This window comes from Fundulus heteroclitus, chromosome 20 (genome assembly GCF_011125445.2).
Source record: "Fundulus heteroclitus isolate FHET01 chromosome 20, MU-UCD_Fhet_4.1, whole genome shotgun sequence".
NCBI classification, from domain to species: Eukaryota; Metazoa; Chordata; class Actinopteri; order Cyprinodontiformes; family Fundulidae; genus Fundulus; species Fundulus heteroclitus.
In genome coordinates this window covers 30,070,208-30,086,567 of record NC_046380.1, presented here as the reverse complement: position 1 = coordinate 30,086,567, position 16,360 = coordinate 30,070,208, and the positions used below count along the sequence as shown (strand labels likewise).

Genomic DNA, 16,360 nt, shown 5'->3' with positions numbered 1-16,360 from the left:
TTTAAAAGCACCTTTATTGCAAATAAAATGCATATACAATTCTAAAAACAATGAGCTATACAACAATATCTGTTTGTCAGACATTGTTTAAAATGTTTTAGCTTTCTGTACATTTGGTTTACAGAAAAGCCGCTCAATCAGCTAAACAATAAAACACGGAAAAAGAATAAATATGTGTACCAGCATCAGCAGCCGAAATTCGTCTTCACGCGTGCAACGGAAATCCGATGGGCGTGTGCGTAGTGTGCAGCTGGTATAAACTTGGCGTTAAACGATGTGCCTGGTCCAGCATCACAGTGATCAGATCCAACGGTCCCTCCACATTCCATCACGTCCTAAAGCTACACGACCTTTAGTCTTCAGCCAGTTATCAAGTCCAGCTTTTTTTTTAATCACAACTCCCCAGGATTTTATGCAAATTCAAAGCTGTGACCAACAATCACAGACTAGACTAATAAACTCAAAAAGATCAAATAGATCTTACAATTGAGCTTCCTTTTAAGTGCTATTTAAAAAAAAAACTGCTTTTGTTTGGTTTTTGGATTGAATGAGGAATAAAACCCAACATTGCATACAACACAAAATTTCCCCTCTGTCTCACACACACCAACACACACGGATTAACGTGGACGTCATCCCCACCGGCTTCAAAGTAAGGCACCAAACACGTAGGCATTTCTGTGATTTAGGCAACACGTGGCGGGGTTTTTACAAATGTCTCTGTGCCCTATTTAATAAGATTAAGAAGACGTTTAATTAAAGGCAATGGCAGTAAAACAAAAACAACTAAAAACTCCAAACGCACAAGGTATTAATTACTCTATGAGTCTGACTCAAATAATTTAATTCAACCCTGGAGTGCAGTTTAAAATCAACAGCTACCCCTTTATGTCCTTGAAAAAGACAGCTGTTCTGGACAGGTCCTGAAATCACAGGCGTATTTTGTGTGCGTATATGGTCGTGACAGACGTAGGAGGTTGGTCTACAGCAGCGCGTCCAGGTCCAGTTTGGGCAGCGGCTCCTTCCAGTAGGAGAAGCTGCTGTAGTCAGGGCAGTCCAGAACGGAGACGTTACTGCCGTCGGCAGAGAGCATGGGGAAGAGATGCTCTACCAACCCACTCAGGTGGTTATACCTGCAGGACACAATGCAGGTATAACAGCCAGAATCGTAAAAAATCTGTAGAATCTCCAAATCAACGTATTTCTGCAGATCATATGGCCTGGGTTCCTTTTATTTCTCTAGTAAAATTATTCTGACGCTATACTTACGAAGACTTGTTGCCTTTAGTCATCTCTTGGATAAGCTCTCCCTTTGGGTTAACTGTAAATATTCTAGCCTCAGACACTCCGACCTGCTTATACGCATAAGCATCCTGCAAAGCATTACAGACAAGCTTCAGTGCCAAGGTTCGCCAAACTCGAATACTATTTATGAACCATAACGTATTTTTGACCATTAGACCACTAAAACATGATACATTAGCTACCATTTCTTTCTTAATACGTACAAGCCAGTAGCAACAGTTGTTTTATATTAACAACACACTTAAAAAAGAATAAAGGAAAACACTACAGAACCAAAAGCTAGCATATTAGTCCATTTTTATAAGGTGTAACATTCATCCATGTGTGTTTAAAGCTCCTTAAGGCATAAGAGGCATGGCTCTTTGTGCTAGTGGTTAAGTCAACTCGTAACAGAACCAACTGGCATTCCAAAAACAAAACACAAAAAACTTTTAGCTTTTCGTGAGTTTCTTGCTCTGATAGGACCCAGATGGCAGCACTGCTTACGTTAGTCCTGTTGCCAAAGGCCGCGTAGAAAGGTTGTCTGTTCGGCCCGAACAAGTCCCTGATGTCACTAAGGCAGGCGATCTTAAAGACCTCAGGCTTCTTCTCGATCACCTCCCTGCAAGAGTTAAAAGAGTTTTTCCCCCCATCTGTTGAAATGCCCTATTATATAAAATATAATACCTCGAGTAGCTTATTTTCACACAGGCATCTGAAATATGATTAAAGCCAACTGTCCTCCATACGCCTGAGGTATACTGTACTTATGGTGCAATTTAGACCAGGTCTGCTCGTGCGTTCATTTGCAGACGCACTTGAGGTCTAATTTAATGCCAGGATAAATTGCTCCTCATCAGTAAATCCCAGTTCTAATGATTGTTGAAAAAAAAAAAATGTCACAAAAGCCTTTCATGAAGTTTCACTCCATCTTTCCCTCATTCGTCAACAAGACCCCGAGACACTTAAACTCCTCCACCTGGGGGACATCCTCCCCGACCCAGAGAAGGCACTCTACCCTTTTCTGAGGCACAGGAAGGAGTTGCTGGAGCTAAGTTAACCTAAGGCAGCCAATCTTCCTCCATCATAGAAGTAAAGCTGTCACAATTCATCAAATGATTCGAAGGTGAACCGACTACTAATTTTAATTGGATGGAAAACTTCTAAATGCATTACAGCTTAATGACATATTTATCGTTATTGTTTTTACTGCATTTTGCAGTATTTTGCATACTGAGAGGACAAGAATAAACATTGTTAGAAAAAAATTGTCATGTCATTGCAATAAATACCCCAAAACAAGACTCAATTTTAAAGCAATATTGCCGATCCCTTGTGAATAGTTAGGATTTCCTGCTAACAGGGATTTGAAGGCACATATTTCTTTTCAAAGCTTTCTGTTTCACTTAAGGCATAATTATTTTAATTTTGCAAAGTGCTTAGCATTTTGCTAATGAAGCATGATTTGTCCTTTCTTAACATCTCCAGGGAGTAAACAACGGCTCCAACAAGACAATTAATCTGCGAGAGAGAGAGGTAAAATTTATCTTTGTGCTCTTGCACTTAAAACTTAATTAATGTTTCTCGCTTTAAATAATTAAAATAGTTGTTTATTCTTTATGGGTTTGTTCTTCTTCTGCTCACATTGTAAATGGCTCTGAAAATGTGTTACAAATAGCATTAAAAATAAAAGTCTTTGCAGAAAATTCAGTACGTTTTCACACTGCTGTAAATTAGGTCTGATGAATGGAAACACTGGCCGTCCTGTAAGGATTTCAACTTTATTACCTGTGTAGTGCTGAAAAGAGGCTGCTGGGAGCCAGCAACACCGGGCCTTTAGGAAGAACAGTGCCTTGGTCGTTGACCCACTGTAGGTAGTCTTTAGTGATAGCAGCCATGCCGATAGCCCTTGCCGAACAGTACAGAAACTTGTATCCATTCCTGCAAGAAAAAGAAGCAACCATAACCCGATTTTATGAAATTAATTATTTAAATTTTTCTAAGAACTTCTAAAATCCAAGAAAATAGTGAAAGGAAGAAATGTCTTCCATTGCTCATTTAATAGGATGGTCAGAAAAAAGAAAACAAGACAAAGTCTCAGGTTCAGTTTAATTGCTGTGCTGATAGGGGTTCTATAGAGGAGCAATATTTCAGAGCTGTCAAACCACTTACTGGTGTATTTTGTGATAAAGTTTGGCAATTCCTTTGTGTGTCCAGTCTTTTCCAAATTGAGGTAGGATATGACCAAGGGCATCAGACCTACAGGAGACAGAAAGTGGAGCTTATAATTGAAAAAGAAACCTTTTTTGTGATTAAAAAAAAAAAAACTGAACAAAGCAGAGACAAGGATTACATTAAGGCCAAAAAAAGCATTTTGAATAATAATTGATGTTAACATCTACATATGATACATCTGTGTCAGTGTATGTAGAAACACATGCTGTGTATGTCTAAATGTGAAGACAATTGTGGACAATTTAAAGCGTCTGTTCACGGTGATCAAGGGTATGGAAATGACAGCTTAGTTCTGTGTGAGGATGTGCTGCCATTAGTTTTGTCATGGTGTCACTGTCTTGTTTTATTTTGTTTCCATATTTGTAGATTAAATTGCCATCTGGGGACCAACACCTGGAAACACTAAGTATGACAAACTTCCACAGTGCAGACAGAGTGTCTGCACTGAGTAGTGTAAAATCTAATTAAATTAAATTTGCTACAAAGTCAGAGGCAGAGGAAGGTGACGCTGGAGCTAATTTAACCTGAGACAGCCAATCTTCCTTCACCAAAGAAGTAAAGCTGTCACGATTCATTGAATGATTCGAGGACCTCGATTCATTAAACTCATCGAGGCAAATTGATCTGCCTCGAGGCTTCAATACATTGTTTATTTATTCAGTGGACTGTGTTACGGCCAGGCGGCTAACGCAAATGTTAGCCCGGCCTGTTATTACATGGATGCCAAGAGTAGTTATCCACTATGGAGACAAAGCAATGGGCAAAAAGCAGCGCAGAGAAAGAGACCTAAATTTTAAAGGTGTAGGAACACTAAATTCAGCAGAAACCGTGTTTTGCTCAGCTTACTTGGTGATTGTTCCATCAATGTCTGATATGATCACACGGTCGGCCCAGTTCCACAGGTAGATAGCAGCCTCACAGCGACAGGTGCCCTGGTATTGTGTCGTCACACTGAACACCACTTTATTGGCTCCCTCACGCAGATTTAGATTCTCCTGATGATGGAAAAGCCAAGTTGAACGCACAAACGGACATTCTCTACATACGACTGATGTTTTTAGGCAAAGGTTAAAGGTTGTCCTACTATCTGCTTAGAGGTGAGGCGTAGTGACTTGCGGTACATCTGACTGATGGACTGAGCCATGTTCATGGTTTCTGTAGAATGACTGGAAGGAATCACCGCTTTTCGTCCAAGACCTGCAGCTTCGTCGCTGTCAACGTCATCCAGTGTGGCTCTGACAAAACAATAAAAGGTGGTCATAATGGGTGTTCATTGGTTTTTAAAAGTATATTGAGACATAAAAAACAGCCTTTTTACAGCAAACACTTACAGCACGGACATTGCTGATAAGTTGTAAACATTTGTGACTCTATAGTGCCTTGCAAATATATTCCTACATAGAACATTTCCACATTTTGTTACAACCTTAACTTCAGTGGGGTTGTAACCCTTAGAATTTGATGGGACAGAATATGTGAAACTGAAGGAACGTAATAAAAATAAGTGAGAATGCTGTATAAGCATTCTCACTGATGATTAAAAATTTAAAATCTTAAACGTGTGATGTGTTTTTGTATTCATTCGCCCTGATTGAATACTTTGTTAGACCAACTTTTGCAGAAATTATAGCCAAAGGTCTTTTGGGGTATGCCTCTACCAGATTTGTACATCTAGAAACCAATTTTTTTGCCCATTCTTCTTAGTAGCTTAACCTCAGTCAGCCTGCATGGAGACCATCTTCGAACACCACGTCTTACGAAACATTCTCAACTGGGTTTTGGTCTGGACTTTGGCCCGTGCTAACACTAAAACATGGTTTAACCTAAACCATCCCACTGTAGTTCTGGCTTCATGTTTAGGGTTGTCGTCGTCCTGCTGGAAGAGGAACTTTTTGCCCAGGGACTCTTCCAAGTTCTAACAGCTTTTCTTCCAGTATAGCCCTGTATTTAGCTTCATTCATATTCATATTCCCCAGACCATATTTTTAGAGCAGCTCAGTTACCTGCTGTAGAAAAGCAGCGAGATTTTGTGTTCCACCACACAGTGTTTTCAATATTGGTCAATTTAGGTCTCATTTGACCAGAAAGCCTTCCCTCACCTCTTTACTGTATCCACTCCATGGCTTGTGGCACACTGCAAAAGCGTCTTCCTTTCAGCAGTGAGTTTCTTAGTGCTACTCTTGCTTTTTTCTGCCCGCTCTACCATAAAGCCCAGCTCTATGGAGCATACGGCTTATTGTGGTCCTATGGACAGATCGCAGCAGAAGTCTCTGCTGTGGAGCTCTGCAGGGTTATCTTTGTGCTGTGCTGCCGTTTTGATCAATGATCTGACTGGCCCGGTATGTCATGCTGCGCGGCGCTCTCTTGGTTTGTTGTGGTACCACGTGTTTTCTATTTGAACATGATGGATGTGATGGTGCTCCGGGGGGAAACATTAAAATATAAAATTAATAACCCCACAATCCTCGTACTTCCTGACAACTTTGCCCTCGACTTGTCTGGAGAGCTCATCGGTCTTCACGGTGTGATGCCGCTTGCTTAGTGCCGCTGCAGCCTATGGGGCCTTTCAGAAAAGGAGCGATTATACTGGCAGATCATGTGACATTTAGATTGTACACAGGTGGACTTCATTTTACAAATTTTTGTGTCTAGTTGCACCAGAACCTTTTAGGGACTTTATAGCAAATCGGGTAGAGACATATGCGAAAGCCAATATTTAGATTTTCCATCCTTTCATCTATCCATCCAATTGTTTTTGGTCATTATATTCATTATAATTTATTATTATTTACCTTCTTAGGCTATTTTGCGCAGAACTGTCTCATCAAATAAGATTAAAAAAACATTTGAATTACAGACTGGAAGGTAACAAAATAGGTAAAAAGCCAATTGTGGGTAGGGGGCGAATACTTTTACAAGGCACTGTAAAGTATCTAGTAATGATTAACATCAAAATGCAAGACATATCAGGGTTTCCCACCTCTACAAATGTAATACAATAGTGAAACAGATGTGCAACAGCAGGACTTGCTAGAACAGGTCCAGCTGGAACACGTTTCCTAGGGGGGGATTCTTAAATCGTGTTAATGACGCGACTTACTGAACTGTGGAGGAAACGCTTGCCAGCGGCTCCTCCTGCTCCTCCTTTGATTGTTTGTGCTGAAAAGAAAAGAGGAGTGCACGTTCATCACCAGTCGGAAACAGTTCAGGCTTCCGCCTTACCGTAATGTCTTACAAAAAGAAAAAAAAAAAACTGCGCCAACTAGAAGAGCACGCCCTTTCCCTGTGTGTAAGTGTGTGTAGTCAGTGCATGCTGAAACATGTAACACGTCTTCCCACTACCCCCGCTACACGTGGACCCGAGCAGCCACCTGGTTGTTGTCCATGTCTCTCCGTCTCCATGAGAACCACCAGCGACCGGACTTTTTGGGCATCTTGTCCTTCACCAGCTGCTCCACTGTGCTCTGTGTACGAGACACATAGAGAGAAAATTATCATCGTTTCTGCCGGCATTTTTGTTGCGTAGGCTTTTATGAAACCTTACGTTATTCTATAACTTCATTCAAATGAAAAAGTGCATTTAATGTTGGACTGGGCAATCTAAATACATTTTACGTTAAAACTTTATTGGTCTAGTGACTCTAGTTTAACAACAACAAAAAAAAAAAAACAGAAACTACCTTTGGTAGGTTTTTCTGGAACGTTGTCATGGAGAGGATCATTGGAGCAGCCACTGCCCAGTTGTAATAGCTGAAAAAAAGGGTAAAAGAGTTGATAAATAACAATAGAAAAAAAAACATTTCAACTGGAAACTTTTTAAATATATTGGTAATTACTTAGAATTTATACAGATGACTAGACTTGGGTCCTCGATGATTCCTGGATTGTTGACAAAGTCCTGATATGTCACGAGGTGCTTTGTGAACTTTTCTGGAACAAAATAAAAAAAAACCCAAACAAACACAATAAGAGATCAAACAGACCCGTCCTTTACCGTATGAGCCGACCCGTCAACCTGACTCCGGATCAAGCGCTCCTACCTTTGGTGATCTGGCTGGTGTCCCCCTCTTGCCCGCACAGGGACATACTGACGTCCATGCTGTACGACGTGGAATCAGACAGATACTCTGTGCCGCTGTCCAGCGCTCCGCTGCCCACGGACTGAGGCGACTGGCTGCCAGAGCAGGAGGCCTGCTCCGCATACTGGCTGAACGCTCCCTCCGCCTCCCTGTGGGCGAGCGCCACAGCCCGAGTTAAGGTCGGCATTTCTTAATTCTTAAGTTACTGGAACAGAATTTCTGCGTTTTTGCATAGGTATAACAAACAATTAAAATGTAGACGTTTGCTAGAAACATCGATAACCATATAACTACTTTGTGCACTGCAAAAACTGATCTAAAAGTAAGTAAAATGTTCTTAAAATGAGTGTTTTTGTCCTATATTTGAGCAGGTAAATAAGATCATCTGCCAATGGAATGAGTATTTTGACCCATAAAATAAGACAATTAGATATAATGCACTTCAACTAAGATGATGGAGATGAGTTGTTCCTATTTTAAGTGCAAAAATCTTATTCTATTGGCAAACCATCTTATTTACCTGCTCAAATCAAGAAAAAATACACACATTTTTAGAACATTTTACTTATTTTTAGTTCAGTTTTTGCAGTGTGATGGCCTATCACGTAAAAAAAATCTAATTACGATAAGCAGAAATTTAGTTGGAACTTGACAAAAGGTGCATCGGTAAAGATCGTACGTTTTGGGGAAATAAAGCGCCGCCACCTCTGGGTCCAGCGTGGTCAGGTCGTCCAGGTAAATATCCGATGGGCCTAGATGATGGTTTCGTTTACCTGCAACAGAGCCACACTGCAAGGTGAGAAAGGAATCCACTTTATTAACTAAAGGCTTGTAGCTTTAACCTAAAGCATGAACTTCTTGGCTTCACTTTTTCTCTTGTCCTGTTGCTCCGGCTGGGGGGAGGCTTCAGAGGACTTTGCCAAGCTGATCCCAGAGTCCGTGCCCTGGGCTCGTGATTCAGCAGTCGCTGGAGCCGAGCTTCCTGCCGATCCATCGGCGGCTCCGAGGGCGCTCGCCTCATCTCGCCCGTCGGCGCAGGGAGCTGGTCCGCCGTGCCCCGCGCTGACGGGAGCAGAACCGACAGGACCCGGTTCAGTCGGCTCGGATAAGACACCCCCGTGTTGCAGGTCTGTCGGCTCTTGGCCACTCCGGCTCGTTTCTGGGACTGAGCAGTCATCCGTCTGCTTTCCTGGCTCTTCTGCTTCGCTGAATGCTTTGCTTTTAGTAACAGTTTCAGCCGCAGAGCCGACACCGTCAGGGCACTCCTGGCTCGTGCTGAAATAAACGCCGACCGACTCAGAAGACAAGTCTCTTTCCTCCTCCTGCTCTCCAGGCGTGCATTCGGGTGAGCGCGTCGAGTCCAAATCCCCCGAAGAAACACACGACACGAAGAGGTCGCTGTGGGAGGAGAGGGCGTCATGAGAGTTCTTCTCCGGCGACGAAGGGCTGGTCTGCGTGGAGCAGCCGTCTAAATCCAGAGAGCGCGTCCTCGGCTGCGGCTTCACGACGTAAAAGCCGCCCGCTCTGCCGCAGCTGATCTCAGCCTCGTAGCCCATGTCAAAGGAGTCCTGCCTCTCGATGGTGCGGAAATGAGTGGCGCTCCACGGGGAGGGGGCCTGGAGCGCCGGCGGCGTCTTCTCCGGATGACAGGGCTGCGGAGGACAGGAGAGGCGCGCGTCAGCGGGGCGAGATCGGACTGCAGCACAGGCAGCCGCTCGATCTGCGTTTGTGTGTCTCACCGTGGGAAAGCCTCCCCAGTTCCACTGCATCTGCGGCTCAAACAGATCCTGGGATTTAAGCAGAAGCTCGGAGTCGCTTTTAGGGGAACCTGGCCGACTGAAGAAGACACTAGAAAACAAACGGAGGATGGTAAAAACACAAGCATGAGTAGCTACAAGTACTGGAAGATAAATAATAATAATAATAATAATAATAATAATAATAATAAAAAACTTTCTTACTTTTCCGAAGGGGACTGCTCTCCGTCTGAATGTGGATGAGCTTCTCTGTTCTGCGCGGCCCCAAGTTTCTCGTTTGGCTCCTCGGACAGCGAGTAGTAAATGGATTTGCTAAAAACACACGGGGGGGTGGGGGATATAGCAAAATGAAAATAATTGACAACTTTGTTCCCTCCACATTGTGATTGAAGGTAATGTCAAATCCTGGTTCTCACATGTTGAACTGCGATCCTCTTTCAGGGAAACAGCAGCTGTAGCAGAACTGCTGTCAATTTTAAATTCATGACCTCAATCTTCTGCCAATTGATAAGAAACTAAACCGGCAACATGGTTTGTTGAAAAATTCAAAGTTAGGGCAGAGGCGTTCAAAGGGGGGCCGTTTGCAGTCCTCTGAATAATTTCATGCAACCTGTGTCTTCTTTTTAAAAACCGTAACATGTAAGCCCCTTTTTATGCATCGGACCTAAAAGTATTTACAAAATTTACTACAAAAGTCTAACTACCTTGTTTATTTAAAATACTGCAATGATCAGCTCATTGTTGAGCAGATGAAAATGCAGAAAAATTCACTATAAATGTGAAGAACAGTCTAAAACATCTGCACATTTCGCCGTCTGACCTGGCTTGCAGCGCCGCAGACAGCGCCTCAGACGCAGGTTTGTCCCGATGGGCAGCGTCAGCGTCTCTGTCGCTCTCCTTCCCTCTGTCCCTTTCTTCTGACGAGGTGCCGACATCATCTCTCAGGTAATTATCTGAACGCGCGCGCTTCTTCCGCCGTTTCTTCCGGCGGGCTACGGACCCTTCAGCGGCCACATCCGTGTCCTCGGGGGCCTCCTGAGGAATCGGGGAGGTGCACAGATAGGCTGGCACCTAACAGCAAAAGAAGAGGGAGAAAAAAAACGGTATTTAACATGAAAGTTTGATTAAGCTGAAGTAGATCGATGTATATTTTATGTGCGTACCTCCATGTTTTCATGTTCCTCCACAAAGAAAGCCTCGCCATTGTCTCCAAGCTTCATGTGCAGGTCCACCGGCTCCCCGTTTATCTCGATGTCCACCTAAAATCACAACGTACCATTTAGCAAGAGACGACGGAAGATTTAGCCAGAGAACGCGGTTACGAAACACAAGTATGCTGACGATTTTCTCCTTGGAGCGCAGCACGCCGAGCTTCCCGAAGCGGACGTGGAAGGGGGAGCACTGGAAAGAGCCATCGGGCTGCCGCACCACGATGACGTCGATGCCTCCGGTGAGGGTGGCGGGGTTCAGGCCGCGGTACAGCTCCTTCACGGTGACAAACACGGTCTCTGCCAGCTGGCCCACGATGTTCATGGTCTGTGACTGGGGGGGAAAAAAACAGAAAAAAAGAGAGAAAACCTTTGAGGCAGAGTGAGAGTCCTGACAAAAGCTATTACAGGGTTCCTACAGCATAAGGCAAGTTAAATTCAAGACTTTTTAATGCCACTTGAAATAAAAAGTTAAGACCAACTTCACGATAAACAAGATAAACCTGGTTGCGACAACTTTACCAAAATGTTTATTTTAACATAAACTATTACTTTCTGGCCCAGTAGACATGTTTAACATTTTGAAAAACATTCCATATAGGAAGAAAGCTAAAAAACACACAAATTACAGATATATTTTTAACAACTACTGAACTGAATTCACAAACGTTGTTTTGTTCCCTGCTAAAATAAACTATAAATCAGTTTTTAAAACCACTACATAACCAGTGCCGACTCTTTCTCGCAGCTATGGTCCGGCCGCAACAGTTTTTATTGGTTCCGCTATCGGGACGGAACCAACAATGGTTACATTGAGCAGTTTGGTAAATTAAAAAAAATTATAATTGTGTCAATTATTTTACTGTTTGGTAAGGATTACAAAAATAAAATCCTATTTATGACCTGGTAACAATTTTAAGACCTAAGAAAGACTGATTTAAGACATTTTAATGCCAATTAAGGCCTTAGTTTTATATTACAGAATTCAATGCCTTTTAAGACTTTTTAAGGATCCGCGGGAACCCTGTATTAAAAAGCTGCCAGCTCTGCAAATTCTGCTGTCTGTAGCTGGTGGGTTCTTTTTTTTAATTTTTTTTATTTGGTTGCTTGATCACCCAAATAGACCCGAAGGTAGCCCCCAAGCCAGCAGTGTGTCCTGTACGTTAAATGCAAGCTGGTGTTTCTACTGCTTTTTGCGTAGAGTTCAGACAGAACTGAGGGAGAAGACTGAAAGACAACAGAAACTGCTGACGTCGTTTCCTTGGTGCGTCGAGGTGATTACGTAAAAACGTTGGCTAGGTAGGATTCCAGCGCACACAAACACAACGCAAACACAGACTTGGGTCAAAATTAAAGACGTGACACATGACAAATCACTAATAATTACCATCAAATAGGCTGTTCTCCGCCAACAGTCCAGACAAATCCAACTGTAACCAGCTTCAAAAAGAAAAGACTCCACTGGACAGCATAAAACCATTGCTAGACTGTGTATTTATATTTGAAGACTTAAAAACCAAGCACGAGGTTTAGGCTTCCCAGCTGATATCCTTTGCTACTCTGTCAATCCACTTTCAAACACGTCAGGTAGCCCTCCTGAAGAAGCTAATCTCAATTAAATGTAACAAATGTGTCCAGTCAGTTAACAAGAAATGTTCTTTAATGGTTTCTTTACCTGGAGAAAAAAAAAAAAACACCAATAAAACTAGAGACACCGGCTGGTGGCTGGAAAATAAAATAAAATAAACAGCAACAACAAACAGCCTTGAGTGCGGATGCTGTTAGTGAGGGAGAAGGAGTCAGAGGGAAACCATTTTCAGTATCAGGGATGTGTTTAAAACCTCAGAGGAAGCACAGAGATGTAAGAAGCTACTTAAAAGAAAAACGCGGCTGAACGGAGCGCAGCAAAGTTGCTGTTTGAGCTCCCAGTCTGTCTATTAAGGGATAAGATGGATCTGAAAAAGCTAGCGACCGTTTGGAAATCTCAGCGTTAAGGATCCACATTTTAACGCTAGCCAAGCTTATTGGTCATACAATATATCAAACGCGCTTTAAAAATGTCCACTTTGTTATTATTTCAAGTGTTTGAAATAACTACTCTGTTCGCTGTTCGTACATCTTTTATATTATAGGCCTTGGACAGAACCCAGAATGAGGATAAAAACGGCCCTTCAAAGCTTTACGAAAACAGGAGATCAGGAACCGGCGGCACAATTCTGACCAGCGGGTCTCGTGGCAAGACCTGTAACATTTCAGAGCAGGACAAAGGTTCAGTAAATGCCAGACGCTGCAATCGTCTCCACTAATCTGCCGTCTCACCCAGAGAGAAGGATGCAGACGTTCGTGTCGCCCTGACCTTCTCTCCGCCATCCGCTCCGTCCCCACTTTGTGTACTCACAAACCGTCCCTGGAAACTTTGCCACCATGTTCATCCGAGGATCCACACAACTTTGTTTCTCATCCCGCAAAGCTGAACACCCCCCCACCCCCCACCTCCGGACGCAGCTCTGTGAACGGCCGTCTACATTTTGCCTGCCAGAGAGTCCCAGTATGTTCACACACACACACAGACACACACTCGCATGCTTTCCTCTCCATCTCGCACGTACACCGCCTCGCTGAATTCACGCTGGCCCTCTCTCTCTCCGCGCACATGACAGCCAGACTAGCAGTTTCCCAGCGGCTCCGGCGACGGGCTTTTCAAACGCGCTCGCACGTGGACGCCGCCTGCTTCTGGTCGTGACCACAGCCCTCTCTGGGCCGTCAAAGGCCAGGGGGACTCTCCGTCGGGTCGGCTCCGCACCGGGCTGGGAAGAACCGATCTGAAGACCCGGCTGATCAAGTCTGACAGAAAAAGTGCCTGTGTCCAAGTCGTCTGCAGAGGAAGGCAGGACCGAAAAGGTGGGCCTCTGAGGAAAACAACAACAACATCACGTGACCGGACAACAGAAACACAATAACGTGTTCAGCTCACCGCCCCTTTCGCTCCTTTGTTGCTAATAATATAAAGTGATAGCTGATTGTAATAACCAGGTCAGCTGTGGTGTGCCGTGAAAGCAGTGAAACAACCCCCCCCCCCCCCCCCCCCCCAATTTAGACCCACGGAGCCTTACAAACGGTTGAATGTCATCATAAAGTAGATCAAAACTGTAAAGTAAAAGGAAAAATAATACATGGTTTACATAAGTTTCTACAATAATAATAAAAAAAAACACAACCTGTCATTCAGTATAACCTAATTAGTAAAACAGAGTACAAAATTGAGTGTTATTTAATCTCAATAAAGCTTTTATGTGAGCTGTTCAGTGAGGGTTTGTTGGAGAACACTAGTGGACAAACAGCATCATTTGACTGAGCAGCGCAGCAGACAGGTCAGCTAGGAGGTTATGGAGAAGTTTAGAGCAGGGATAGCTTGGAAGAAAGTATAACAGAGCATTGTTCAATCCAGCATCACAAAGCTGAAAGACTGTGGCTCGACTGCAGACCTACCAAAAAAACAAAACCCCACTGTGGGTTAAAGTAAGACAGTCATCGTTATAACATAAAAAAAAAAAAGGATTCGATGTGGTGAACACAGGTAAAACTAGGGCTGGACGATAATTCAATAATGATATATATCGTTCAATAGATGTATGGTTCAATATAAAAAACAGGGGTCAATAAAAAGTTCAATAAAAGATCAGTGCATTCTAGCCTATCATGTACTACAGTCATTACAAACGACCAATCACAAACCCAGGAAAGCTCCATGAGCTGTCAGAGAGCACAGGGAGCACATGTTCTTTTTTTTTTTTAACACTTAGTTTTTGTAAAAAGTTGGTAGAATAAAGGGTTGTGTTTGAATCAATTTATTTAAAAATAGGACATTAAGCAACAGCATAAAATGGCCAGGACTACACTTAAAATGTATATTTAGATTTTTTTTTTTAATTATCGATATCGATCAATATGATTTCTATATTATCGATATGCTTTGATTCTATATCGTCCAGCCCTAGGTAAAACTTATTTTCACATGTGTTCTACTTTTTCCACATTTTGCACTAAGACATGTAAACTATCCATAAATGCAACTGACCCAAGGTTCTCAAAAGTGCGGCGCAAGTAATGCAGGTGCAGCTCGGGCCGCTTTCCGTGGTGCCCGGGAGAAATTTCTACCTGATAAATACAAAGACGATCAACGGCTAAATAGGTGGGTCTTTTCAAGCATGTCTGTCTCTGCTTTAAACACGAATATTTGGAGGAAAGCCCGACACAGAGTTGAAGCAGACAGCTGGTAACCAAGAACAAGAGCTGCTGGCTACTTATTGACCTCGGAAGTCAAGAGCGTGGACGCTGGAAAATAACCCCGAATCCACCTTCACCATGTTCCAGTCGCACACTGCAAAACCACTGAGATTACACAGTTGAGAATCAGAGACAGGTTTACCACAACTAGTAAGAATTTATGTATTCATGCATTTTATATATTCAATTAAGGGTCACGCAAAAGGAAAATGGAGGTGGTATAGTAAAAAAGAAAATGTAATATCAAATAGGAATTGAAAATGCAAGGTGAACAAAAATGCAAATGGAAAAAAAAAGGGAATTACCTTTTTAAATGTTTGATAAGGAAAGGTATTCATTATTAGATTTACGAATCGTGGTTAAGATTTAGAAATACGACTCAATTTGCAGTATTTAATAATGGATTAATAAATACAGTTGGAAATTCCTCTTTCATAATTCAACTGCAAATGTGCAATTACAAAACGCTTTCCAAATGTTGAACTTGAAATGCTTGTGTTTCTTTTTCAGTGACTCTCCTGGTCCTCCACACCATTCACTTGATAAAAGAAAAACTTTGATTTATTTATTATGACCTGTTGCACTTGAGACCATTTGCTTTACAGTGAAGTTATTGCTTTTAACTTCTTCCAACTCTTTTCCTCCACACATGACCGTGTGAGCCACGCCGCAGCTTGTGACACAGGACTTACAGTCCCTTATCATGCCACAGGAATCCTAAGGTTTTAAACTAAGATTATAAATATCCTCACACACAATGTTAGGTGACACAATGTCTGTTTGGTGACTGGGCGCTGAGCTTTATGTGGGGATCTGCTGCAAAACAGATTTACCTACACGGGTTCAACACGCCTCCGTTTCTAAAGTAATCCGAGATGGGCCAAAAAAAGACAAGAGTTTTCCACTGATTAAAGTCAGATTAGTTGGGAGTCTACTACAGATTATCCAGCATCTGCTTTTTATACGCGTTACCTGTCAGATCTCCGACGGCGTTATTTACGGACCGCCGCTAACTAAACTAAAACTACACAGATGCGCTGAAAAGGACAACTTTGAGAACTTTACGATAAATGTGCTTAAAAAAAACAACAACTCAGAATAATTTCCGCAAACAGGTTTTATCTGTCGGGACTACACCTCATTTTAAACCAACAACAACAACGCCTTCTCCTTTTGAACTAAGTGCTCTATTTTCTGCCCTGAACTTTAGTTTAGTTAAACCAGTGACCTCCATTCACCATTTCTGTACAAGCTTGTGGAAAAAAACGAGATGTTACGTCACAAACAGACACAAATGTCGCGGTTCATTCGTCTGAAACACTTTACGTCTTTTACATGTTACATACAATGTATTTTATCGTCGGTAAAAGATGAGTCAGGGAGGGAAAAAAAGGACAACAACTCACCTTTCCTAGCGCTTCCTCACACTGGAACGGAGACCATCTTCCGACCGTGCAGCGCATGCGCGTTCTCCTTCCGTGAGCCAATCAGAAGTGTCAAAAAAAAACGC

General features: G+C 42.6%; 1 protein-coding gene across 5 annotated transcripts; it reads right to left on the bottom strand.

Moving 5' to 3' along the window:
* zgc:123305 (SMP2 and LNS2 domain-containing protein) lies at nt 1-16,347 on the bottom strand. 5 transcript variants are annotated; one of them, XM_036152007.1, is made up of 20 exons: nt 11,951-12,058; nt 10,697-10,897; nt 10,519-10,614; nt 10,176-10,426; nt 9,560-9,667; nt 9,338-9,446; nt 8,467-9,250; nt 8,278-8,371; nt 7,560-7,747; nt 7,356-7,449; nt 7,200-7,269; nt 6,891-6,983; nt 6,620-6,678; nt 4,604-4,754; nt 4,366-4,514; nt 3,457-3,543; nt 3,073-3,225; nt 1,792-1,906; nt 1,270-1,373; nt 1-1,133 (listed from the first exon to the last, which is right to left on the bottom strand). In XM_036152007.1, the coding sequence occupies exons 1-20, from the start codon at nt 12,041-12,043 to the stop codon at nt 983-985; spliced, it is 3,150 nt and encodes a 1,049-aa protein (XP_036007900.1). In that variant the 5' UTR covers nt 12,044-12,058; the 3' UTR covers nt 1-982. The 5 variants fall into 5 exon arrangements, with proteins under 5 accessions (XP_036007900.1, XP_012725946.2, XP_021176160.2 ...); XM_012870492.3 differs by lacking the exon at nt 11,951-12,058 and adding an exon at nt 16,257-16,347 and having other exon boundaries at nt 8,467-9,446; XM_021320485.2 differs by lacking the exon at nt 11,951-12,058 and adding an exon at nt 13,173-13,444 and having other exon boundaries at nt 8,467-9,446.
* Nucleotides 16,348-16,360: the final 13 nt, after the last annotated feature.